Here is a 27,089-nt window from a genome sequence, read left to right as displayed (position 1 = left end):
GGGTGGGTTGCATATTTCATTCAGTGAAGGTTGTTGCACTTAATCTGGTCTTACGTCCCTTACGATTAGAACAGCCTTGCTTTGTCAAACTTAAATGTATCATGATGTCGTGCTCTCCATCCCAGGAGAAATGCAGACTTTCATCGCAGTACCTACTCCTCTGGGGAATCTCTCACAGCCCTTCAAAACGGTCACCCTCCGATCCTCTCATGCTATAGTAGGACGATCTGGGAGGGTGGGTAAAATCCATCTGTTCTGACAGACAAGGAAACTGATGTCAAGGGGGAGATGGGGCTTCGTCAGAGTCGTGTACCTGAGGGAAAGGACCAAGCACAGAACCTAGAACCCTAATCTCCAGTCCTCCGTACCTCCTGCTGCTATGCACAGAGGGGTTCTCCCCTTCCTGAGCCTCCATGCTGACCTCCAGGCCGCTGCCAAGTGTCATTCCCCGATGGCGTGTTTTTAATCTACCCCCTCCAGTATCTCCAGCAGTGAGGTTAGTGTTAGTTGGCCATTCCGTTTGTCTTTGGTTCTAATTATCAGCCCTGCCAGGGTCCCTCTCTTAAGCAAGAGGCCTGTTTTCATCAGCATCTCAAGTTGGCTGATTTCTGAGAAGGATATAGTGGTATGTGTCAGAAGCAGCTTACATCTTGACTTCCTGTCGGGATGATCAAAACTGATTTCTACCAGGAGCCTAAGAAAGGTGATCCAGCCATCTTCTACCCCAGATGCTCCTCTGGGGTAGAAGACAAAGCCCCCGGGGTGCCACTACACTCTTTCTTTAAATTATATGGACTTTGAAACAAGTGATCTGTTTAGACCCTTGGACCAATTAAGGGATAAGAGAGAGAATGTTTACTGTTCTTTGTTTCTTCGATGAACTCCATAAGGAAAAGAAAAAGAAGTAGGCGTCTATGTGACCCACTATTCCAGTGACCTGGAGAAGAGGTGTCATCTGTCAGGTCAGCCTCTCACCCAACTATCATGCTAGCCTTCTTGGAACACACTGATCCAAAGAAGGACCTAAAACAAAGAACGCATATGGGAGGTGCCCAATAAATGTTTGTTGAATGAATGAAAAAGAAGTTTGAACGTCCTACAGTATCTCTTCAGCTTTTAGATCACCCTCACGCTGGACCAGAGGCTAAAAGAAACAGAAAAGAAAGTAAAATGAGTTTGGCACCGAGACAGGGTAAAGTTGTGTCTAAACACGAGATAGAGATTGTGTTCGTTCTTAGCGTCCCAGATTCTCCACGTGCAACGACTCAGGAGATAGTATTGGCAGGCAGAAGAGAATGAAAACTCATTTCCAAGACCCCCAAACCAGTGAAACTGTTCCATCTCCATGATCCAAACATCTAGGCCTATTCTTGACCAAAGGAAAGACAGAAAAAATTCCCTCTCAGGAAACCCAAATTTTTGCAGAGCTGAAGAATTGTTTCACAGCTTTAGCTAAACAACGCCAGCTTGATTATCAAATATTAGAATTGGGAGAAACAAGCACTGATGCAAGTAGAAGAATATTCTGCTGCTGATTTAAAGACAAGTGAATCGCTAAATATTTTTATTAGCAGCAAATTTGCTGCTTGCTGGAACTAATTTCACGCCCTGTAGATATGGTGCTTAAGTTGGAAATGGCGTTAAATTGCTCTCTCCTTGAGGCGGGTAAGGCTTCTGGTGGCAACCACCCCTAAATGGCACAGACCAGGCCGCTCCTCTAAGACAGGCAGCTTTGGAGCCAATCGCAGGGAAGTCCGCAAGGAGTTCTTCCTTCTTCCCAAGAAATGTTTGTGTCTCAAATATCCAAACCTTTCTACAAGGGAGTTGACTAGAAAGGACCATTCCTCTAATGGATTGGTCCAATGGACCGTTCCTTCTTGGATTTCCACCTCAATCTTTTCTCTAAACTCACAGAACGCTTTTAGTTAGTACATCCAACTGTCACTCAGTTGTAACTTAGAGGGTTTCTTGTGTGTTAGTCCTATCGCTTCAACTGTACCATACAGCTCCTAAAAAGGAAAGATCACATTCTCCAGCCAGAATTGGAACCAAAGTGAGCAAATGGGCCCAACTTGCAGGTCAGGGAGGTGGAAAAGAGAACTGATGCAAAGACGGTAGCGCAAAGGGTGAGACCAGGTGAGACCAAGGAGGAACAGAAAATGCAGAGGTCGCAGCTGCCCCGGGGAAGTGAAAGTACATGAGCAACTGCAGTGGAGGCAAGGCCAGCTCTGAGGGTCAGGGAATTGTTGTGGCTCAGAGGTCAGAGCCAGAGGACACATTAAATAGTGAAGGTCAGAGCAAGCTGTGAGTGAACAAATAAAGCAACAGAATACAGAACACAAATACCTAAGGGGAAAAAAAGGGCAAGAGGCCCAAAGGTCAAAGCAACAGTCAAAAATGTGGAGAAGCTGAAGAAGTAGGAGCAAAACACACACAGAAAGGGGGGAAGGGAGAGGGGTGGACTGGGAGTTTGGGGTTGGCAGATGCAAACTCTTACATTTAGAATACGTAAACAACAAGGTCCTACTGTATAGCACAGGGAACTATACTCAATATCCTGTGATAAACCATAATGGAAAAGAATATTAACAAAGAATGTCTATATGTGGATAACCGAGTCACTCTGCTGTACAGCAGAGATAGTCACAACATTGTAAATCAACTATACGTCAATTAAAAAAAATACACACACACACACAAAGGTTGAGGTGCTCATTAAACAGATGCTTAATAATTGGTTAATACCAGAGTCAACATGGGTTCACTAAGGATAAGTTTGCCAAACTGAACTCATTTCCTGTACAGTAGAGTTATGACCTTGATACATCAGATCACGTTGCTCGAAGACTTCTGATTTAGCTAAACTCTTCACCTACAGGCTAAAGCCTGAATTCCTTAACATGGCATTCATAACCCTTCGCACGCTGTCTCATTTTCTGCCGCTCATTTCCCTGACACTGGCACTCCATCTACATTAGAATATTTGCTGTTCCTGAACCAAAGACATTCACTCTTCCATGGTTGGCTTATTCTGTTTCTTCAGTCTGGAATATCTTTCCATATCCATTCTCCACTTATCTCACAAAAATCCTACATATCTTTCAAGGCTCTGCTAAAATGTCACCTCTTTTTTTTTTTAATTAATTTATTTATTTACTTCTGGCTGTGTTGGGTCTTTGTTGCTGCACGCAGGCTTTCTCTCTAGTTGCGGCGAGCGGTGGCTACTCTTCATTGCAGTGTGCGGGTTTCTCATTGTGGTGGCTTCTCTTGTTGCGGAGCACGGGCTCTAGGTGCGTGGGCTTCAGTAGGTGTGGCACACAGGCTCAGTAGTTATGGCTCGTGGGCTCTAGAACACAGGCTCAGTAGTTGTGGCACACGGACTTAGTTGCTCTGCAGCATGTGGGATCTTCCCGGACCAGGGCTCGAAGCCATGTCCCCTGCATTGGCAGGCGGATTCTTAACCACTGCACCACCAGGGAAGTCTAAAATGTCACCTCTTGTATGAAGTCCTTCTTTCTCCTCTTCCCCCTATGATGAAGTAACCTCCCCTTTCTCTGGGTTCTCTATATACTTTATTTATACTGCTAATATTAATATGAAGTTATACACATGACATATTATCTATTATATTTTATATTGAAAAAATATATATACCTCTACTACAACTTTGAGGTAATGCATATTTAATTATATACATCTTGATTTGGAGTTGGTGTATATATGAATGTCACCTCTATGAGTTCTTTAAGAATGATATCTTGATCATTTTTTGAGTCCTAAGCACCTAACACAGAACCTAGATGGGAGATCAACAATAAACATTTACTGATTTGAATGGGAGAAAATGCCAAATACAATGTATCTTTAAAGTAATCACATGAATAATGTTGTAAAATGGGTCATTAGGCAAAACTGAAGCTGTCTGAACACATATTCAGACTGGAAGGAGGTCTCCACTGATACCAAGGTCTATCCTAGACAATATTTTTATTAATGACCTGGATTAAAACATACAAAAAATGTTTATCAAATGTGCAGGGAGGCCGATTAATATCATAAGAAAGAGAATCAAGACTTGAAAAATGAATCTAATAGGCTGGAATCTAGTGGTCTAGAAAACTAAAAAGTAACATTTAAATAAATGTAAAGGCCTGTGTTTAGATTTCAGAAATAAATTGCACATACTGAGTACAGTGGAGAATTTACTTGGCAGTAATTAGTGTGCAGAAGAATTAGAAGCTTCAGTTAATCAAAAGCTTTAAAAGCAAACAGTGAGATGTGACCAGTAACAAACTAAGGTCTTCAGAGTCCCTGATGGTCACAGTGTGTCCAGCTCAAAAGAAGTTATCGCATCACTGTACTCCATACTTTTAGAGCTTATGTGAAGTATTATGAGCAATTCTAGTGCCAGATTCTAAAAGATGCTTTAATAAACCACAGTTCATCCAGATAGCTGTGACGGGGATGGTAAAGGAGTCTAGAATCGATGAAATAAAGAATGAGGGAACTCTGTGTGTGCTTAACTTGGAAAAGTGAAAACCAAGGGAAGGTTTCACTGTATCCTCAAATATTTTTCAAGTGGCCTTTCATGTGTTGCTACAAATGGCAAAGCTTAGATAGAATGAGCAGGAATTATGAGGATGCAGAGTTTGGCTCAATGTAAGACCTTTCTCAGGTTTATAGCTATCCAACAATGAAGTGGGCAGCTTTGGGAGGTTGAGAGCTCCCCAACCCTGAGTATATTCAAGCAGAGGCCAGAGAAGCAGATAAATATCTATAAGAGATTTATGGAAGAGCTGTCTCTGTGTATGTGTGTGTACCTTATACAAAAAGTATAAAGACCTTCTCTTGTTATATCTTTCAGTGGCTCATCAGAATCGGCAGGTCAATGCTTAGATTCCTTATCAGGCCACGCAAGCCCTTCATGACACAGGCCCCCGTGACCTCTCACTTCATCTTCTACCCTTTCCTGCCTTCCACACTGCCTACCACAGACACTGAACTCCTGTCCCCGCACCTGTTCTGCTAGTCTCTCTTATACTGCTAGATATTTGTATATGCTGTTCCTTGTGCCTGGAACCTCTTCTCTCTTATCCCTTATTCCAGTCATCCATAAAGGCCCAATTCAGCATCACCTTGGAAACTTTCCTTGGCCCCTCTAATTCCTCCCCTGTAGGTAGGAAGTACCTCAGATTTGCCTGTGATGTAGCCTTTATCACACAGGGTGTTTTCTTGTTTGTCTTGAAAGTAGAATGTGAACAAGCTGAAGAAAGGCACTGTATCTATCTCCACACCCCCATTTCTAGAACACCACCTGATGGATGGGGGATGCTCAGTTCTTAAAGTGAATAGTATCAGGCCCTTATTCCTTAGGTCAAAACACAACCAAGGTGCCAGGCAGAATCTGGAGTTTAATAAGTGGGCAATCAGTTCAGCTCCGGAAACAGAAGGTTTGGGGAAACGACCATTCAGGAATGGCCATCCTTCTCACTGCAGATGAGATCACACACTGTGCTTTCTTTTTCTTTAAGGAATCTGGCTTCACCCTCTTCATTCCTCAAGCTTCCTGCTCTTTGTCACTCCCCTCCTTCCTTCTCTCCTTGTCCCCTGCTCATGTCCTGACTTCCCTGTCTCAACCTGAAGAATATGTTGGCAAAGCAATCAAAGAAGCAATTCTGTTTATAATCATGTATTTATTAGATAAACTTAAGTCACATCTACTGCCCTCAGGGCCTCTGAGTTTGTGCACCAAACTCCTATATTAATATTTTCTATTGGGGATAGCTTGGTATGGTGCCCAAAGGTTAGCAAAACAAGGTTCTGGGGCAGAAAATTCCAGAAATGAAATGTTCAAGGTTTGTTTCCTTCTTATGGACAGGGACCTTCACCAATTAAAAAATATGGGATATTTGTGAGCCTGCACTGTCATGCTGGGCCACACCTAGGTACTTGTGTGCCTCTGAGAGAATTAGATCCCTAATCCTGATTTAGCTCTTAGAGCTTCTTCCTAAGTATCTGGCCTTTCAATCCCAGAACACAGCACCGATCTATAAAAAGCCCTTTCAATTTGAACAGCTGAGAACTCAAATAAGATTTGTACCCATATTTAAAAATCCCTCAATTCCAGGTCTGACCATCTCCTTTTGCTCAGAGCTCAAGAACCATGGCTACACTGCCCGCAGCCTCAGCTTGACCCTGTTCTAAAATACCCCGAAAGAAGGGATGAGAACACTCATTGGTGTGACCCCCCTGAACAGCAGCACTTTTCAGCTGCTCCTCGGGCACAGTGAACTCTCCATCCTGTAAGGCAGCGTGGGGCTCAGGCCTGCCATGGGCTGTAGAAATGTCTCAAGACTTCTGCTAGTCCAGAAACCGCACGGTTCTTCTAAGACTCTCGCGCTTTCCCACAAAGCCTCATGTGTTTCCTTCTCCCACCCACCACAGGTCCCGTATAGGCAGCAGCTGCGTGTTGCCACAGCCAGCTTCCAAGCAGCTGCCTGGTGTCCTGCCTCTGGGGCTGCAGTCCTCTCCTCCTTCCCCAGAGTGGAGGAAATCAGAACTCACGGAATCCTTCTCCTGCCAGCCGGCTGTCTACCAGCTCCCCGGACAGGATTACTGGATCACAAACCCAGCCCAGGGCGGGGCCGGTGGTAGCAGATTCTCTTGCTGTTTGATCCTTTGTATCCCCCTCCGTGTCTGTAGGAGGACAGAGGGACCTGAAACTCCACCTTATCACCAGCCTTGGCACTCTCCAGGAGAGGACTTCACAAAGAACAGAGAAATCCCACCCATCCTACAGGTGAGGAGAAATAAAATGAGCCCTTTCACTCGACATCCTGGGGAGGAATCACCCAAAGCCGGTGAGTGGCTTCGTGTTATGGGAATCAGGCCCCGTTCTGACCACAGACTACACTAACTGGCACCCAGTCAGTATTTTTGACAAGTCAGATCACGTCACTCCTCTCTGCAAAGATCCTCCAATGCTTCCCATGTCACCCAGGAGGAAACTCAAGCCCTACAAGGCCTGGGCAGGAAATGAAGCCTCCTGCCCTCTATTACACTCTTTAGAAAACAGAGGTCTAAAAGTGAAGCCTGAGATTCACATAAATCAGCCACTCCCCATTTACCAGAACTCCAGCTTCTCACTCGATGATGAGCATAATCAAAGTTCCACTCCCTCTCTGTTCACCAGCCTTTTCCTCTTTTTCAGTTTAAGAATTAGACCCTCGAACGCCTCGTCGGCAGGAAAGGCCTTTCCAGCTATCAAATAAGCCAAATGAACCCAGTCTTCTCATGGCTGAGGACCCTAAAACATTTCATTTGATACGTCTGAATGGTAAAGCTGACCAAGTTCTTCCTTATTTGGGCAAAACAGCCCTTGCAGAGAACAGACAAAATGCCTGGCTCCCAGCTGTTGAGCCAACAGGTTGAATTTTCTCTGAAGAACATTCTGATGTGTAAGAACTGGCAAATAAAAATCAGAAATCAAAAGCACGTTACTTGTCTCGTCCATTTCTGAGTCCCGCCAAAGAGGGACTCTCCCCCTTCTCCAAACCCCGGATGGCAGGGGTTTTCACAAGACACAGTGCTGCAGTAGTTCTGAAGGAAGCTGTCCAGGTTTGCTTTCCGTTCTATTGTCTTATCCTGTCAGCTCCCTCATCTCCCAGAATCCAGGCTTAATAATTTACAGCGGAAAGACATTTAATAAATAAATGGCCAGATTGGAGCTGTCAGCTCTGCACAACGTGGCTGCTTGCATCTTCCGCTGGGCATCAGCGCTCACTCTCCCGGCTTGCTTCAGCTAAAACAATCCCATTTGCTATTTTCATAAAATTAGTTCCTCTGCAGTTTCTATTAATCAGAACGTTCTTTGGAGAGAATTATACTGGGATTTCATCACCCTCTGAGTTCAACGGTTATGTGAATCTGATGAATTTTTATCACCTCTATGAGTGGCAGAAGAGGTAAAACACACACACACACACACACACACACACACACACACAAAACTTGGGTGGGCCGATGTAAGCGAGCAAAGAGCTTTTCTCTTTATCTGCTGAAGTCTTACAGACCTGAGAACCTAGACCAGTCTCCCCACACACATCTGAGCAGCTTTCTCCCCAGAACACATCTTGGGGTTATGGACTCAAAATCTTATGAAAACCATGGATACCACCAATCCCCCCAGAAAAGCCCACATATGCACATATACAATAAACCTTACCTTTTGGTGGGTTTGTGGACACCCACCTCCCCTCTCCACACGTATGGCCCATCCATGGGCTCCAGAGTAAAAACTGTGTCTTATGCTTTTCTAATTGTCTTCACCTCCCTTAAGAACCTTAGACTGGAATAGAAAGTCAGCTGCCTCTGAATTCCTTTGTTGAAAGAGAAAGATTATTTTTAAAGAAAGCGCATAAAAGTGAGAAAGTTTTTCAGGATGGCCATACTCCTTTTGAGAAATGAGAAAAGTGGAAGACAGAAGACAACTTATATTGGCTGAAATAATGAAAGTCCAAGTATCCATAAATTGATTATGGTGCAGTATATTTGGATGAGACATGAGATCAAAATCAGGAAAGTTTTTGATTAACTCTCCTTGCCTCCAGATTATATAACATCGTTCCCATCATAAGTAAGATAAGCTCCATGTGAGAAAAGACACTTCAATGAAAAAAAAAATTAGACCAATGGAACCACGGTTCTAGTACCAGTTTTGTCCACTGACTATGTGATTTTTTTAAAAAATAAATTATTTATTTATTTTTGGCTGTGTTGGGACTTCGTTGCTGTGCGGGGCTTTCTCTAGTCGCGGCGAGCGGGGGCTACTCTTCATTGCAGTGTGAGGGCTTCTCATTATGGTGGCTTCTCTTGCTGCAGAGCATGGGCTCTAGGCACATGGACTTCAGTAGTTGTGGCACGTGGGCTCAGTAGTTGTGGCTTGTGGGCTCTAGAGTGGCGCACGGGCTTAGTTGCTCCATGGCATGTGGGCTCTTCCTGGACCAGGGCTCGAACCCTTGACTCCTGCATTGGCAAGCGGATTCTTAACCACTGCGCCACCAGGGAAGCCCCTGACTATGTGATTTTTAAGAAGAAGCAACTTATCTCTTTCAAGGTAAGATTTTTTTTTTTTAATTAACACTACATGATTTCGAAAGTCTATTTCAGTTCCAACATTCCATGAAAACTGATTCATTAGAGACCTCTAAGATGGTAAGGAACAAAATCATGGCAAGTTTTAGTTTGCAGTTAGGCAAGAGCCGTTTGCTAAAAGCATGGACCATTTCCAGATGCCTGGAGGCGTAGCTACAGGAGATTTACTTGATTTGACCCTGGCTCCTCTTCCCCAGTCTGTCCCGTGAGTAAAATGATCCTTGCTGCAGTGTACGTCGTAAGGCTAACGGAAGAATAATGGCAAATACAAAAAAGCGAGGTAAGGACGAATGAAAACGTGATGTTATTACAAGGTGGTTCGGACTCGGTTCTCTTCAGGAGGCTTGTTAGGGACCCTTGATGACTGGGCCTGACCCCCTCTCTGAGGCCTAATTTTACTTGCCCCCAAATCCCGCGGTCCGCCGGAGCCAGTAGGTCGGGAACTGTGAAGACCATTATACTCCGGAACAGGCACTAAGGTCTAGAAAGGAGGAAAGGGGTGGCCGGGACTCTCCGCCTCAGAGCGCTGCGGTCCTGCCTCCATGGTAACAGCGAGGCAAGCCGGGAAAGCAACTCTTCCGCCCAACAACCCGCCCTCAGGCTAGACTGACCAATGGTCCCGTGGGTTACCTAAGGGACGGTGTGATTGACAACGGGGTGGGGCGAGCGTGGGGAGCCAGGACTGTCTCTATCCAATAGAACATGAGGCCGGTTCCAGGACCAACAGGCACCGACCAATCGGAGTGCGTAACGGAGGGCGACGTGCCCACCCACCACGCTCCGCGTTGCCTGGAGCCGCGGCGGTTGTAAGCAAATGAGGGGGAATTTGGGAGTTGAAAGAGCGGCGCTGATTAGCCAATCCGGAATTGCCTGGATGAAAGCCCACTTGTGATTCGCCCTGAGTAGACCAAATCCCCCCTGTGGGCTGAAACAGGCCGGACTGAGAGGTGTGAGTAGGGGACCCGGGAAATGGGGAGCCAGGTGAGGGGGGTGGGGGTGGAAGTGAGATGAGTGGAGGTGGCCGCGGAGAGGAGAGAATGGCAGGGGATAGGGCTGAGACGGCTAGAGGAAGGCGTGGGCGGATGGCGGTGCAGGGACCTCTCAGGCTACCCTCACCGCCGATCTGAACCCAAGGCCTGGCGGCCAATAATTGCTCAATTGGGGGTGGAAAAGGCAGGAATGCTTTATTTCTCATGCTCTTAAGAAAGTGAAATGTCAGTGCCCGATTCGAAATACCTTGTGACCGAAACCTTAATCTCTCTCCCAGCTACTGGTAGATAGCGGGCGAAAATTCTGAAGACAAGATCTGTGGGCACTGTTTTCCTGTCGCCAGTTTGAATCTGCGACAGGGCGGGGGAAATTAGACTAATACCTTCTCCCAGTTAAGGGAGGACAGAGTTGGGTTTTGGGGGAGGGCTCCTTCTTATGAGAGAGAAAACCTAAAACGTTATCTCCATTCAGGAAGACGTAAGAAGTTTGCCGTGCTTCCTCAGTCATGCCCTATTCTTAGTTTATAATTTAACTCAAGTCAGTGTGATCACTAGGAGTATAAGAAGGTTAACTCCAAATCTCAAGCTTTTAAACACTTTCCCCCCAAATATTAAAGGCCCAGAACTAGTCCTGAACAGTTGGTCTACACAGTGTTATTGTCCATTATTTGCCTCTGCTCTGGCTGAGGCCAGTCTCCACATTATTCCCCAGATACTCAGTGGCCAATCTTGTCTCACCCTCTTTGTTCAAACTATTTTCTCTCCGTGGATCCCCTTCCATTTCTGATTCACCTTTCCCATTCCTACCCATATGCCAGGGCCCAGCATTAGTTCTAGCTGTACCATGAAGACCCACAGTAACTCCAGCCAAAGCAATATTTCCCCCAAATAATACAAGTGAAGAAGTGCTCTGAAGACGACAGTGCTCCTGCAGATATGTAGTAGTAGTAGTATTTTTTTGGGAAATTAACTATAAATCAAGTTTGGCACATTGTCATATCTTTCTTTAGTGTTTCCTAATTGTTTCATGTGCTGTTGATGTTAAGAAACCACAGGCTATTAAGGCAAGAGTGACATCACATTTCTTTTGTATCCTCAAAGTCCCTACCAGTGCTTAAATCAGACGGAGAAAGACAAATATCATATGATTTCACTCATACGCGGAATAAACAAACAAAAATGAACAAACCAAACCCAACAAGAAGAAGACATAGATCCAGAGAACAGAGTAGTGATTATCAGAGGGGGAGGTGGGGAGGGTGCAAAATGGGTAAAGGGGATCAAATGTAGGGTGACAGATGGAAACTAAATTTTTGATGGTGAGCACACAGTAGGGCATATAGAAGTGGAAATATAATGTTGTACACATGAAACATATAATGTTATAAACCAGTGTTACCTCAATAAAAAAATAAATCTTTAAGAAAGAAAAAAGGAAACAGTGGGTTATAGGAGTGAACTGCCCTTCTGGAAGATTCTTCTTCATTTTCCTTTATAGCTGTTCCAAACCTTCAAAGATAATTGGGCGGGGGGTCACTTGCACACTTTTTTTCTACTTTAAACACTTCAATAAGGTTTGAATTTTAAAATATTAGGATAATGCCTCTACTAATGAAATAAAATGCAAGTCTGGGAAAAATCAATTGTCACGCTACCAAAATGCCATCGATGTGTCATCATCTGTTAACGCGCTGACAGAAAATGGGGAGCAGTGTATCGGGATTACACCCTTCCACCCTTTTTCCTGAGTGCTTCTGTGATTTGAGAGTCCATAGCGACTGTTGTCCTTTAAACACACCACTCGGGCCCCCAGCAGGCAGCCCTCCAGTGCCAGCTTCTGCACTGGGGTCAGTACCTCCTAATTCCTGCAGATTCTAAGCAGGGCTCATTCTCTTTCCTTCCTCCCTCCCCAGAGACAAACGCTCTTCTGAAATTGCTTTCCATCATTTATGCCCATGTTTATGTTTACTGTATATGTGCAGCTCATAAACTATATGTATATTGCTATTTAGGTATTTTTAAAATTTTAAAGATACAAGTAGCATAGTACTGTGGGCTTCATTTTGCAACTTGCTTTTAGACTCAATATTGTTTTGAGATACATTCATTTTAATAAGGCTAGCTCAAGTTCATTCATTTTAAGTGTTCATTCTGAGTATATAATACCCATTCCCTTACTGATGGACATTTAGATTTTTTCAGATGTTTTGCTATTATGAACACCCTTCTACATGTCTCTTTATGCCAGAGTTTATCTAGGACCATGGTTCTTTAAGGGGATGGTAATGCCCCTTTGGTCATTTTGGAATTCGTGAGGGCACCTCTGGTTATTATTGTGATTTTGGGGACACTACCAGGGTTTACAAAGAAGGTCTGGGGACGTTAGAAGTCCTGCAGTACACTGGACAGCCCCTCGTAGTAAAGAATTGTCCTTCCTCCTGCACAACTTTTGAGGGTCTCACAGGATACTCATTTATAATGTGAGCCTAGAACCTAACTCCATTTTTTGTATAAACATAATGTATTTTTTGGCACAGTTTAATATAGTAAAATTTCCGGGAATGCACTCTAATGTAAATCAAGGGGAAAGTATACTTATTTGTGGTTTGGAACTTTTTAACAAGAGTTGTTCATCACTCTAGAAAACCCCGTACCTGAAGGCAGCCCAGCTCGTGGTATTTGAGTTGCCGTATAACACATCTACATCAGCCAGCATTTGTAGCTTTTGCGTTCATGGTGATTCTAAGTTTAGGTGCGAGCATCTGAGTGCGTTACTTCCTTATGTATTCTAGTGTAGTCAGCCTGAACATTTGTATATTTAAACATATGCTGTTTTATTATGAATTACTTTCCATTTAAAATTGGCTTCTGCGTATGATATAAAGTAGAGATCTGGTTTTATTCTTTTCTGATTGGATAATCACTTGTCCCAACACTATCTATGAAATCCTCTACCCACTGAGTATAAAGCCAACTCTGTCTTGTGCAAAGTTCTCATAAATGCATGGATCTGCTTCTGGGTTCTCCGTTTTATTCCACTGGCTCACGTGTCTTTATGCCACTATCACACTGTTTTAATTACCTTGGTTTTATAATGTGTCTTGCGGCAGTTGGTAACACGAAAGGCAAGTTTCCATCCTGTTCTCAAAATTGTTTTCGCTATTCTTGGGCTTTTGCTTTTCCATATGAATTTAGGATCAGTTTTCAAGTTCCACAAAAAATTACTTTGAGATTTTGGTTAGAATTGCATTGAACTGATAGATTAAGGAAAATTGAGATATTTCAATATTAAACCATCCCATCCATTCAGGAACACGGGTTATTTCTCTATTCAGGCCTTTTAAAAATATGTATCTTCAAATAAAGTTTTATAATTTTTGCTATAAAAATCTTCATGGGCTTCCCTGGTGGCACAGTGGTTGAGAGTCCGCCTGCCGATGCACGGGACACGGGTTTGTGCCCCGGTCTGGGAAGATCCCACATGCTGCGGAGCGGCTAGGCCCGTGAGCCACGGCCGCTGAGCCTGCGCGTCCGGAGCCAGGGCTCCGCAACGTGAGAGGCCACAACAGTGAGAGGCCCACGTACCGCAAAAAAAAAAAAAAACTTCACATCTTTTGTTGGATTTATTCCTACTTATACATGTATACTTATTCATACACACATCTTTTTATTGCAAAAGTTTCAAGTACAGAAAATAGTATAGCAAACATTCATGTATTCGCCACCCAGCTTCAACAGTTAACTCATGACCAGCCTTGTTTCATATTAGCCCCCGTCTTCTCCTCTCCCCTGAATAATTATAAAGTTCCCAGACATTGATTTCTCTTATCTCTGGTGTGCATGTGTGTGTGTACCTGTATATCAGAAATAATCTTTTAGCAATATAACCACAACACCATCGCATTTTTTAATTAATTTATTTATTAATTTTTGGCTGCACTGGGTCTTCGTTGCTGTGCGTGGGCTTTCTCCAGTTGCAGCGAGCGGAGGCTACTCTTTGTTGCGGTGCATGGACTTCTCATTGCAGTGGCCTCTCTTGTTGCGGAGCACGAGCTCTAGGCGAACTGGCTTCAGTAGTTGCAGCAGGCAGGCCTCAGCAGTTGCAGTACGCGGGCTCAGTAGTTGTGGCTCACAGGCTCTAGAGCGCAAGCTCAGTAGTTATAGTGCATGCGCTTAGTTGCTCCATGGCACGTGAGATTTTCCCGGACCAGGGCTCGAACCCGTGTCCCCTGCATTGGCAGGTGGATTCCCAACCACTGCGCCACCAGAGAAGTCCCCACATTTTTAAAAAAACAATATTTTTCATTTAAAAACTAAACAGCAATTCCTTAATATCATCAAGTATCCAGATACTGTTCAGATTTCCCCAGTCATCTCATAAAAGTTTTTGTATAGTTGGTTTGTTTGAATCAGGACCCAAACAAAGCCCATATATTGCATTTGTCTGGTATATCTCTTCAGACTTTCTTTGCAGTAAACTTTTTTGGGAAAAAAAAAAAAGGTATAACACACATACCGAAAAATATGCAAATCAGAAGTGTACAGCTAGATACAATTTAACAGAATTAACAAAGCCATGTAACCAACACCCAGATGAAGAAACAAAATTTCATAAGCACCCCAGAACCCCCTTCAGACCCCCTCCAGTCACTACTTTCTACAAGGGAACCACACTCCTGACTTCTAACCCCAAAATTAGTTTGACCTGTTTTTAAACATTATATATGTGGAATTATACGGTATGAACTCTTTTGCCTTTAGCGTTTTACACTCAATATTTGCGAAACACCCACATTGCTGGGTGTAGTTGTAGTTTGTTCATTTTTGCTGCTTTCTACTATTCCATTGTATGAATGAAGAGATTGTATGTATAATACCACACTTTATCTATTCGACTGATGGATATTTAGGTTGTTTCAGTTTTTAACTATTTCAAATAGGGCTGCGTTGAACTTTTGTACATGTCTTTTAGTGAACTTATGTGTATATGTCTGTTGGGGACACACCCAGGAAGAGAAGAGCTGGGTCTAGGGTTCATGGACATTCAGCTTTATTAGATATTACCAAGGAGTCTCGAAAGCGGTAGTAACAACTACTGGTAGTCTACTGGTAGACACTCACCAGCAGGGTATGAGGGTTCCAGTTACTCCACATCTTTGTCAACACTTGGTGTTATCTGTCATTTTCATTTTAGCCGTTCTGGTAGGTGTCTAGAGGTACTGCATTTTGGTTTTCATTTGCAATTTCCTGATGACTAATGAAGTTGGGCACCTTTTCACGTATTTGTTGGCCATTTGTATATCCTCCTTGTCAAGTGTTTATTCTTAGCTGCTTGATCTATCAGTTTCTGAGAGAGGTATATTAAAATCTTGCACGAAATTTTGTGGGCTTTTCCATTTATTGCGGTGATTCAGTTTTGGCTTTATATGTTTTGAGGCTTTGTTTTAGGTTCATGTGTTTTGAGTTGTATTTTTTTGTTAAATTATTCCTTTTGTGACTGTCGTTATTAATAATTTTTAAAGCTTTACATTCCGTTTTGCTTGATACTGGTATTGCTTTACCAGACTGTATTTTGTTTTGTTTTTTTTCTTTTTTTTGGTAATTGTGGTAAAAAACACATATATAAAATTTACTACCTTAACCATTTTTGAGTGTTCAGCAGTGTTAAGTATATTCACATCGTTGTGTAACAGATCTCTAGAACTTTTTCATCTTGCACAACTGAAACTCTGTATCCATTGAACAATTCCCCTTTTCCCCTCTTTTTGTTTTGGTAGTATTTGCTTTGTATGTCTTTTTCACTCTCTTTATTTTCAGCCTCTCTCTCATTATGCTTTCTGCACAGCTTTTATAAAGAGCTGTTCAAAAAAAAATCTAATATAAGAATCTCTTTTAATAGTCAAGTGTAATCTGCTTACATTTACTATGATTACTGTTATATTTGGGCTTATTTTTACAGTCTTATTCTGTATTTTCCTTTGTTTCTTTCCACTTCTGCCTTCTGCTTTCTTCCTTTATTTTTCTCACTCTACTAGTATGGAAGTTATTCATCCTATTTATGTTATCTGGTGTTTAACATGCATATTTAGCTTAACAAAGCCTATAGGTAAAATCATTAACTCTCACCTCCTCAGAGCAAAATAATAACTATGGAATGATTTAACTTTGAGCTGTCCTTTCTCACCTTCCACTTGTCGACAAATATTTTAATTCTTCCTTGTTTTTAACTCATCAAGAAATTAGTCCTTATCATTAAAGAAGTCTTTACTGTCAGTATTTACTAATATTTTTCTCACCTTTCCTCCTTACATCTCACACCTTCTTTCTTAGTTCATTTTCCTTCTTGGTGAAGTATATCTATGAGAGCTGAACTCCATTCCAGTCTTTGTAGGTCTGAAAACCTCTATTTTACACTCACTCCAGTGGGAACCTTGCATGCTGACCTCCCTCCAGAGAGGTTTCCATTTGTCTATGCTGGAATCCCATGGGCTTCTCACTGTTCGTGTAGTTTTCATGTTACTCTTACTACTTGGGATTCCCACACCTCCGTGCTAGTGTGATCCGAACCCCTCTCCCGCATGTGATGAAGGATTGGGATGCAGATTTCTCTTGGGTTGTTCTTTTTTCACCCATGGGCTCAGGTACTTGGCCCGCTTTCTTCCAGCCACGTCAGCATCAAATTTTTTAGTCCCTGTTTCAAAGACAGCTGAGCCCTTACAGAGCCCATTTTTATACCTTGTTCTCAGTTCTAGTTCTCTGTATCATGGGTCTGAGGCCTCACCTGTCGAGGAAAGGACCGCTCCTAAGGTTTGCACCTGGTTGCAGGACCCCTGCAGGTCTTTGGGCTCAGCTCCTGCGTACTATCCAGGCTTTGAGTTACATTTTTGTTTATAGTACTTAAGGATTTCCCTTTATTGCTTTCAAGCTGCGCTGTGTATTAACTTCTTTTCATCTATTTTATTAAGCCTTTCTGTGTGTTTGCTGTTGTGTGGGGTAATTCCCGTGTCAGCTCTGTCCAGCATATTGACCAGAAGCCACAGTCATCTTTCTCTAAAATTAGATACGATCCCATCACTCCTTCATTGGACTTTTGTGGGCTTGTTAGCACTGCTTCATGTATTCATCCAACAAATATCTATTACTTACAACCTCTGCAGAAAAGAACCGGCGAGACTGTAGTGAGCAAGATACAAAGTCTCTGCCCTCCTGGAGTTTACTATTCCAGCTGGAGAGACAGAAAGTAAACCTGTGAACAATAAATCAGAATGTGAGCTACGGTTTGCGAAGTGCCCTCTGAAGGGACTAGAGTGAAGGTGGGTTTCTTTAGCTAGGATGGTCAGGGAAGACCGCTCTGAGGACGCTGTGTTTAAAGCTGGGTCAGAAGCATGAGGAGAAGCCAGCCCTGCAAATGGTAGACGGCTTCTTTGCGGTCAGGGCTTCATTCCAGGCAGTGGAAACAGCAGGCACAAGGACCCAGAGATGGGAAAACCCTTGGCATATTGAGTTACTGAGGACACCCGACACCCCTGTGTCTAATGAGGGGAGAATGGGCAAGGGGGCCACGCCCATCTGCTGCCAGGCCTCTCTGCCCACCTCTCCCTTACTCTGTCCTCTGGCCATGGTTCTCTCCCAAATGGGCCCATGCAGAGTCACCTCCTTTGTAAAGCCCTTCTCACATCTCAATTCCCATTGCACTTTGTTTTTCCTACTGATCAGAATGGAAAGTTGTCTGCATAACAGTGTTCTCCAATAGGTCTTAAGCTTCTGTCAGAAGAAATGTCTTGTTTACCTTGTGATCCCCAGCTTGTAGCAATGCTCTACAAGGTAGGTGCAAAATAAATGTTGACTGGGACTTCCCTGGCAGTCCAGTGGTTAACACCCCACGCTTCCAATGCAGGGGGCACGGGTTCGATCCCTGGTTGGGGAACTAAGATCCCACATGCCTCTCCGTGTGGCCAAAAAAATAAATTAAATAAATAAATGTTGAGTGAATATATGTGGGGTTTTGTTGGTTAGCAGTTCATGCTTAGGACTTACTTTCCAATATCCTTATAACAGAAATTCTCATAGGTAATCATTTTTGTGGTATTTAAGCCATTAGGGTAAAGAAAACCATCAGCCTAAGGAGGAAATTGTTTGCTTAAGGCTTGCCTCTGATACTGAAAGGGAAAATCAGGGGAGGTACTATATGGTGTTACCCTGGAGTGGGTTGAATGGTGGCCCCAAGAAAGATATGTCCACATCTTAACCCCTGGAACCTGTGAATGGGACAGGTTTATTTGCAGATGCAATTAAGTTAAGGATCTTGAGATGAGATCATGATGGATCATTTGGGTGGAACTAAATCCAATGACAAGTGTCCCCATAAGAGATGGGACAGGAAGAAGACAGAGACACAGGGGAGGCCACGTGAAGACAGAGGCAGAGATTGCAGTGATGCAGCCACAAGCCAAGGAACACCTGGGGCCGCCAGGAGCTGGAAGAGGCAGGAAGAACTCTCTCTTAGAGCCTTTGGAAAAAAGTGTGACCTGGCTGACACATTAATTTCAGAATTCTGGCCTCCAGAACTGTGAGAGTATAACTGTCTTTCGTAAGCCGCCGGGTTTGTTAATACTGTCCCATCACATTATACCTCAGTTACGTCTTCTGTAACGTGGATATGGTTCCTACCTCAGAAGCTTATTGCCATGATTGAAGGAGCTGTATTTGTAAGGTACTTAGCACAAGTGAATGTTCAGAAACAGTGATGGCTCTTCTTCTTCTGCAAGGATTAGGAGTTCTGTCTTGTGATTGCCTGCTGAGTCACAGCTCGCACCACAGACTTAACCCGAGAGCTACGACTTCTCGTGTGCCCTGGAGCCCTCAGGTCCTGGTACCTTTTACAGCCCTCGGTTAGGGTTTTGTATCAAGGGAGAATCCAGCTTGTGGGTTGTGGGAAGACAAACTCAGATTCCGAATTTGAAATGACCCACATGGAGCAGAAAGCAGCTTCTCAGTCCTCAGCAAAAAGAAAGGTTTGGGTTCTAAATTTGTAATTCCTATTAAGGGACTCGACATTCCCAAAGACCTGTATTGACGAATCCTCCTACCACAGCAATCATCAAAAATTCCCCAGAATGAATTGGGACTTTCTGTGTTTGACCGCCCACCAGGAAACCCAGGAGCACACGGAAGCCTGGCGGTACCCACAGCACCAGGGACAGACAGCTCATCGGGCCGGGGGGTCCAGGCCTGCAGCTCTCAGCTGCCCCCCACTGCATGGCTGGCACCGTGCTGGGCGTGGGGGCTGGCGTGTTCATCCTCGCCCTGCTCTGGGTGTCAGTGCTGCTGCTGTGTCTGCTGCTATCCAGAGCATCAGGTATAGCTAGGTAAGGCCTTCTCTCCAGGCAGGAGTCCCAGGTAAAAGCAATTAGAAGTGCAATCGCTGATGCTCATGAAACGTTTAGAATTAGAAGCTCATTGTTGTAATTACTGGCAGTTTGAATGAGTTGCATTTTCACGTCATCATAAGGACTAACTGCGTTATTTATGCTCGGAAGCAGAGGTGGGAGGAGAAGGGGAGTGGTATCTGTCAGCTCTCAGTGTTGAGGAGATGGGGACACAGGGGATGGAAAGAGAATCCGCTTTCGGTGCCTGTTGAGTTTCTTGGGGTTGTATGTGTGCGTGTTTCTTAATTGTTGAGATTTACAGCAGGCACTGGGTCCAGCCCCTAAGGCTCCAGACCTGGGCCCTGGGACGCTGAAGAGTCGTAGGTGACTTGGGCTGGCATTGACTTAAGAAAGAATCAGGCCATAAACTGACTCTAAGGTCACCATGGAGTCACACTCCCTGGCCAGACAGTGTAGGTACAAATCAGCAAGTTACATCATTTACTAAAGTTTTCTGGTTTAAAACACAGCACTTGGGGGATGAGCTGCTTCGCTTTTTCCTGATCATGACTGCACAGAGGCAAAGATGAAAACTACCAATTCCCATTCTTAGGAATTTGGAGTTCCCAGGAATAAACAGGAACGCATCCCGCTGGTACCTGTCTGGGAAGAAGGGTTTGGGGATGAAGGGGAAAACATTTCTAAATTCCCTGGGCGGTGTGGGCAGCACACTGGGCCCTGTTAATGGACTGAAACAGGATATCCGCCCAGGGAAGAGCCAGTCCCGGCCTAGCTGAATAGAGAGGAGATTGAACAGTGCTTTTAACCCTCTGTCTTTCACTCCCAGGTTCTCCGTCATTTTCGTGTTCCTCGGTGCTCTGATTATCACGGCGGTTCTGTTGCTCTTCCCCCGAGCCAGTGAATTCCCAGCCCCTGAGGCTGAGATGAAGGTAAAACCATGGGTTTTGTTTTGCATCCTGAGTTGTGTCTCTTCTTTCTCTTGCTCTGGACCTCCATCCTGCCCCACATGGTCCCTGATGCCAGGAGGGCCGAAATGTGTTAGAAAAATTGTAAAGTTGAAACCAGGATCGGGGGAGCTCAGAAGGAGTTTTAACCCCCTCCCCCCTCCCCCAGGAAGAGACAGTTCTTCCGATGCCCCCTTTCGACACCCCCAGGCAGCTATTTGCCTAATCTGTTCTCGTCTCCAGTTTGCATCAAGTGGAAAGAGCCGTAAGCCCAGAAGCCACCTCGTGGTGTGAGGGCCGGAGCCGAGCAGACAGGCGGGAAGAGCCTGTCCTGAGTAAGAGGCTCCCACTCCTGCTGGCCTTGGCTCAGAAACTCGCATCCCGGGCAGCACGTAGGCAGTGCTCTCCGGTGCTGAACGACATGCTCTTTCACCTCCGTGTGTTTGCGTTTTTCCACTTGTGGCATGGAGCGAGCACTGTCCATAGAGAAGAGCAGTGAGGAAGGAGGCGCGCTTCTCTGGAAAGCGGAAGTGGTAGAGGTTGGTGCATTTAATACTAACAGCCTTTGGCGAGGCCCCTTTGGTCCTCGTTTCTAGAACCACATCTCCCAGCACCTACCTGTCTACGTGGATTTTTACCATCTCTCCTAGACCCCACCCATTCTGGTTCATTCCTGACTGGGGCTCTGGCTTTGCCATACAGAGCTGGTCTCAGGTCCCCACGATCTTGATCACAGTATTGACTTCCTGTGTCCCATTACTTTTTCGAGCAGCTTCTTTCCTCTGTTTTAATTTTTAAGCTGTCACAGTGATAACAGCTAACGTTTTTTAAGGCATCACTGTGTGCCAGGTCCTGTGCTAAGCCTGTCGTTTACAAGCTCTCATTTAAACCTCAGGACAACCCTAAGTGGTATGACACAGGTGCTGTTAGTGTCCCCAGTTCATAGGTAAGGATGCCGAGGCTGGAAGGGGTTAGGGTAACTTGCCCAAGATCATACATGTATAGGAAGAGGCAGAGCAAGGATTCAAGCTGAGGTCTGTCTTCAGAACCTTCATTGTTGGGGACTCCACAGAATATTAGGGGCCTTCGCAGCAAGTGCAGAGGCGACCATTTTGATACTAGACACTAGACTACACAAAATGATGTAACTCCTGAACTAAAATTGGCACACGTTTCCAGTTCTATCTAGGACTGACCGTGGCAAAAGGGAGGAAATTCATTCTGAAAATTCCAAGGGAAATAATACTTATCACACAAAACTGAGGAATTATTTTCATACATGCCAGGTTTTTTTTGGTCACCATTTGGAAACTCTGACTGTGTCAGGACTGTGTGTGTGAGCTGGGGCACAGACTCCCACCCTGATTTTCCTGTCTAAAATGGGGAGAGCGGTGAAGGCTGCATATTTCTGGATTGCTGTGGATGTGAACATTGGAAGAAGGGCACAGAGTAAACACTGTTTCGAAATCAATCCCTCTTTCCTCTGTCATATGAGTTTCAGACCCAGGAGAGCAGAATGGGCTTTGAGCAAAATATGTTCATCAGCATGGCCAGCAGGATCTCATTTTCAGGTTTTGAGCACCAGCTCCTTCAGCAGCTTGGCTCAATACTGTATCAATAATACATGGCCTGGGCCTTGCTCACCCAGGCCTGCTAATTGGCTAATTAAAAAGGGAACCCTGTCGAACCAGCAAACATGCAGCTCGCGAGAGACTTGTTCAGTCCTGGAGCCAGGGTCAAGGTTATGTTAAAGCTATCTCATCAAGCTGGCCTTTGTTATAAGTCGGCTGTCAGGGTAATCCCTGGAGCAGCCCTTTCCTTCTTGGTGTCTTTGGAACTCAGGGATCACAGCAGAGCTCGGACTTGACAGGTGCTTTGTGTATCGCCACTGTATTAGTTACCTGCTGCTGCTGTAACAAATGACCACGAAATTAGTGGCTTACAACACAAATTTACTATCTTATATAGTTCCGTAGATTAGAAGCCCCAAATCAGCCTCACTGGGCTAAAATCAAGGGGTTGGCAGGGCTGTCTTCCTTTCTGGAGGTTCTGCGGAAGAACGTTTCCTTGCCCTTTCCTGCTTCCGGAGGCCACCCTCGGCTTGCAGTCCCCTTGCTCCATCTTCAGAGCCAGCAAAGTAGCGTCTCTCTGACTCTGCCTCCGTCCTCACATCCTTCTCTCTGACCTTCTCTCCTGCATCCCTCTACTACTTCTAAGGACCCCTGTGATTACATTGGGCCACTGTACTGGACAGTTCAGGCCAATCTCCCTATTTTAAGGTCAGCTGATTAGCAACCTCAATTCCATCTACAACCTTAATGCTCCTTTGTCATGTAATTTAACATATTCGGACTTTCTGGAGATGAGGATGTGGACATTTTAGGGCCATTGTTCTGTCAACCACAGTCGCCCTTCAGGTATTTTGGGTTCTCTTCAGGTGCTGGGTTCTGGAATCTTCCGGAAGCTGTGAAGTCCCCAGTCACTTGGTTTGTGCTGCTTCTCCCTTAAGTCTGTAGATTAAACTGCTTTTTCCTGCCCGGACTTAAGCAGCACCATTTGGATCTGCGGAAAACAGAGCTCTGGCTGTGAACAGTAGACAAGCAGGGAGGGCCAATACCACTCATAGGTTTATGTCAGCAAAGACCAACAGTTTTGGGGCCTCAAGTATAGCCAACTGTACGAATTGGGGCAAGTTATCTCTCCTCGTCGTGTTTCAGTATCTCAGGAAAATGACTGTTTCCCCCAACCCTTGGAATGCTGGGTTCCGAATTTTAGGGTTCAGAACTCTTCTGATGAAAGTTTTAGTCACCTTTTCATTTTGAAAATGACCTCTCCTGAGTTGGCAATGGGTTGATGATGTGAGGGCTTGGGTCCTGGGTGTGTGGGGTTTATTATACTATCGTATCTTTATGTATGTTTAAAATTCTCCATGATGAAAAGTTGACAGCCACTTAATGAGCCTTTCAGAGACCAAGCAAGCAAACTTCTCATTAACTCTTTCCGAGAACTGATTTCAGAACAGAAAAGGACTCATCCAGGGTCTTCAGAGTATTTGTGAACCTCCTACTGGAGCCATTTGTTCCCTGGACTTCATTAAGCCTCTCTTTATCTTGTATTTCTGGCTCAGCACGTTGAAAAAAGGTTCTTTCTTATCCATTTGCAGGGTAGACTCAGGGCAGGATGTTACTGTAAGTTACAAATATGGACAGACTCTGGGCCCATTCATCAGAGATTACAGATGAGCACAGCCGGGGTGCGGAAGTGACAGTAATTTCGTTTTTGATGTTTCTTTCTCCAGATTGTAGATGCCTTTTTCATTGGCCGCTATGTCCTGCTGGCTTTCCTCACTCTTGTCTTCCTTGGGAGCCTTTTCTTGGTTCTAATCCATCACATCGTGGAGCCAATCTATGCCAAACCACTGCGGTCCCACTGAGCCATCTTCAGGAAAACCAAGACCCTGTTCTCTCCCTCGCTTTGATGTCATTGATGAGCAGAAAGGTATTGTTTGGAGTCTTGTTTTGACAGCCTTCCTGCCTAAAGATCGGAGGATCATCTCTTCATCACTAAGACAAATCCCTTGAGTCCTGGCTTCCAGAAACAGGGTTGCAAAATTGCCCCTAGGGAGAGATTCTCACCAGCTTAAGAGGGATATTGCCATCTTCTTAGCACCTGTACCTCAGATTTTCCATCTCTTTTGAAAAGGAAATAGCAACAGGGATCTGCTTAGTGTAGGTTTTCAATGAAGACTTCAGTAAATGAATTTTGGGAAAAGGGGCACTTTGGCTTCTGCTGTCAAATCGACGGAAGAACTTGGTCCTTTTTGATACTATGAAAAATTGTTAGTTACGAGGTCAAGATCATTTGGGAAAGAAAGACAATCAAAGTTCAAAAGGTTATTTCAGTGTAATGACCTGGAGACGTATCCAGGCCCCGGTTATGGAGCACTCCGCGTATCACGACACCGGGCTCCACGGAGGCCACGGTGTCACTTCCCGCTGCTCCAAGAAAGCAAGCAACAGCAGCTGAAGGACTGGCTTTCACCTCGAACTCCTGGCCACAGCCTTCTAAACCTCGCATTGCTATATTTCAGGTTTACTCGGGGATTAGAGGCGGGGTATGGAAATGCCAGTTGTGTGTCCTGCTGCTCTCTCTGGATTCTTTTGCTTCCAGGATTTGGCGGCCTTTGTTGCCTTATTTGGTTACCATAAGAGTCCATTTGGGGTTACTGTCATCTCTTTCATCTTCATAGCTCTTTCTCCAAAGCTGGTGAGGAATGTATATGCCCAGGCTTAGGTATAACTTTATACCTAAGCCCCCAGACCAAGTGAAATTTGTTAGTAACTAGAGGGGCTCTAGGCTGGTTCCATTTTGGAAGTCTCATCCTGGCTCCCTAGAGCTATTTGAAGAAGGAATTGCTGGCTTAAAATTAAGAACCAGAAAACAAGTTGGAAAAAGAACTTTGATTGAGTACATGCTATAATGCCCGTAGTACACTAATCTTTTTTTTTTTTTTAACACAGATGTAAATGACAGGCTTGTGTGTTAAGGGCAAAAATATGCTTCGTACAAAGGGTATTTTAGCTCAGCCTGCCTTCTGTAGATCCTGTAACTCCCAGCAGTGGTGACACGAATGATGGGTCACCTTCTACCTTCATACGCCACGAAGTCATGTCCAGCCCTGAAAACGACCCTCACAGGGTTGGGATCAGAAGTAGAAGTCTGGGAGGGCACAAAATGAATTTCACTGAGTTCTACATGGGGGACCCCGATAATCAGTGGCTAATACGGCAGCCCTTGTGCTCACGGCCTTCCTGGGGACAGGGCTTAGAGGGCATCCCTTAGATACAAACAAATCATCTCAGGGTCCCATTCAGCCTTCTTTGATCAATGGCCTTAGCGCAGGTGGTGCCACCCGGAGGGGATCCCGCGGCCACGAGACTGTGGTGATCCCACTGTCTGGAGGCGGGGGAGGGAGAGTGAATCGGGGCTTCTATATAAGAAGACAGGTTATTTCACAGCCTCTTAAAATTGCATCCTGACGAAAACCACATGAGCAGGACGCCACAACGTTCACAGCGGAGACGTTTCTCTGATCCACTAGGTGGCGCTGTCGCGAGCCGGCAGAACACACTTGGTAATTTTTTTGACAAGTTCCTTTTATTTCTCACTGGTAAAACATAAGTAAAGCTAACATTCTTACCTGATGCATGGTATCGGATATTTAATCTAAGAATTCATCAGAGTTATTGTACGCTGTTCAGTTGCTAGGGAACGCACTGCCATTCATGCCTGCTGCACACAGCAGGTGTCGGCACTCACTCAGCGTTGACTGTGCTCCCACTGGGTGTGAAGCACGGTCCTGGTGGAGTAAATCCACCCCAGAATGAGGCTCTGAGGCATCCAGGCTGTCTTCCTCACTCCATCCTGGGATGAAGGGATCCAAATCATTTTTGAATGTTTTTCTTCTAACATAAAGTAATCCATTTCTTGATTGTTCTCTAAGACATCAACTTTTCTGTCAGCTCTATCCTGTTGCTGCTGCACTTGAAGGGTTTTGCTTTGCTTTGATTTTTATTCATGTGTAAAGAAACCTGCTGCAATTATTTCACAGATGAGAGACAGGCAGAGAGATACAGGGGTTTAAAAAGTTGCCCAGGGGCTTCCCTGGTGGCGCAGTGGTTAGGAAGAATCCGCCTGCCAATTCAGGGGACACGGCTTCGAGCCCTGGTCCGGGAAGATCCCACGTGCCGCGGAGCAACTAAGCCCGTGCGCCACAACTACTGAGCCTGCACTCTAGAGCCCGTGAGCCACAGCTGCTGAGCCCACATGCCACAACTACTGAAGCCTGCATGCCTAGAGCCCATGCTCCGCAACAAGAGAAGCCACTGCAATGAGAAGCTCGCACACTGCAACCAAGAGTAGCCCCCGCTCGCCGCAACTAGAGAAAGCCCGCGCGCAGCAACAAAGACCCAACGCAGCCAAAAATAAATAAATAAATAAAAATTTAAAAGTTGCCCAGCTTGTTAGTAGTGAGGCTCACACTTTGCATCGGGATCCTGACATTTCATTTCTCCGATGGTTTTAAGGATCCGTTTTGGCTTTCGAACAACTTATTTTTACATTGGCTAACACTATTTCTTAGCTGTGTGTACCCACCATTCCCCTGACCCGTATCCAAAAAATGTAAACGTTTCATTAAAGAATTCCTAATTAACATTTATGGTACAAATAAAAAGCATTTTATCATGACTTCTTGGCATAAAGCTTCAAGTATTTGGCTCTTATTACATAGGAGCAAGTTTCCAGACACGGGAATGGGAACTGCATGGAAATGAGTCTGGAGAAGCGCTGATTATCGTCGCGGGAGCATAAAAGCTCAGGATTGGAAGGGATGCTGTAGTCCATGGAGTTCAATCTTTCATCTCTATTTCCAAAGCAATACTTCGGAATATTCTATTCTTCACTTGCTGAAATCACAATTTTTATTGTATTGAGCAAACACGTATGAGGCACTTTTCTAAGTGCCTTCTTAAGTATTAACTTATGTAATCCTTATAGCAACCCTGTGAAACAAGTGCTCTTAATACCCCCATTTCACAGATGGGGAACAGGCA

General features: G+C 44.7%; 3 protein-coding genes across 5 annotated transcripts in view; 1 reads left to right on the top strand and 2 right to left on the bottom strand.

The window, feature by feature from the left end:
* Positions 1–8,338, bottom strand: part of PKNOX2 (PBX/knotted 1 homeobox 2) — a 305,084-nt gene extending 296,746 nt beyond the window's left edge. Inside the window, exon 1 of one of the 2 annotated variants that reach the window (XM_060160705.1) lies at positions 8,225–8,338. The gene's annotated coding sequence lies outside the window, so the exon portion shown is untranslated. The remainder of the gene's footprint in view (positions 1–8,224) is intronic. The other variant, XM_060160702.1, reaches the window with a different exon arrangement.
* Positions 8,339–9,998: 1,660 nt separating this feature from the next.
* On the top strand, positions 9,999–26,724 carry TMEM218 (transmembrane protein 218). Of its 2 annotated transcripts, XR_009542563.1 has the most exons (5): positions 9,999–10,102; positions 19,295–19,510; positions 20,358–20,460; positions 23,774–23,973; positions 24,996–26,724. XR_009542563.1 is itself a non-coding variant. In XM_060160699.1 (4 exons), exons 2-4 carry the CDS (start codon positions 19,401–19,403, stop codon positions 23,906–23,908), a joined length of 348 nt encoding a protein of 115 aa, XP_060016682.1. In that variant the 5' UTR covers positions 10,084–10,100; positions 19,295–19,400; the 3' UTR covers positions 23,909–26,724. The 2 variants fall into 2 exon arrangements, 1 of the variants encoding a protein (XP_060016682.1); XM_060160699.1 differs by having other exon boundaries at positions 10,084–10,100; positions 23,774–26,724.
* Positions 26,615–27,089, bottom strand: part of SLC37A2 (solute carrier family 37 member 2) — a 38,320-nt gene continuing 37,845 nt past the window's right edge. Inside the window, exon 19 of the transcript XR_009542562.1 lies at positions 26,615–26,942. The gene's annotated coding sequence lies outside the window, so the exon portion shown is untranslated. The remainder of the gene's footprint in view (positions 26,943–27,089) is intronic.

Source organism: Lagenorhynchus albirostris, chromosome 9, assembly GCF_949774975.1.
Source record: "Lagenorhynchus albirostris chromosome 9, mLagAlb1.1, whole genome shotgun sequence".
In the NCBI taxonomy this organism is placed as follows: domain Eukaryota; kingdom Metazoa; phylum Chordata; class Mammalia; order Artiodactyla; family Delphinidae; genus Lagenorhynchus; species Lagenorhynchus albirostris.
Note: the sequence above shows the minus strand (reverse complement) of the source record. Positions and strands in the feature narration are given on the sequence as shown.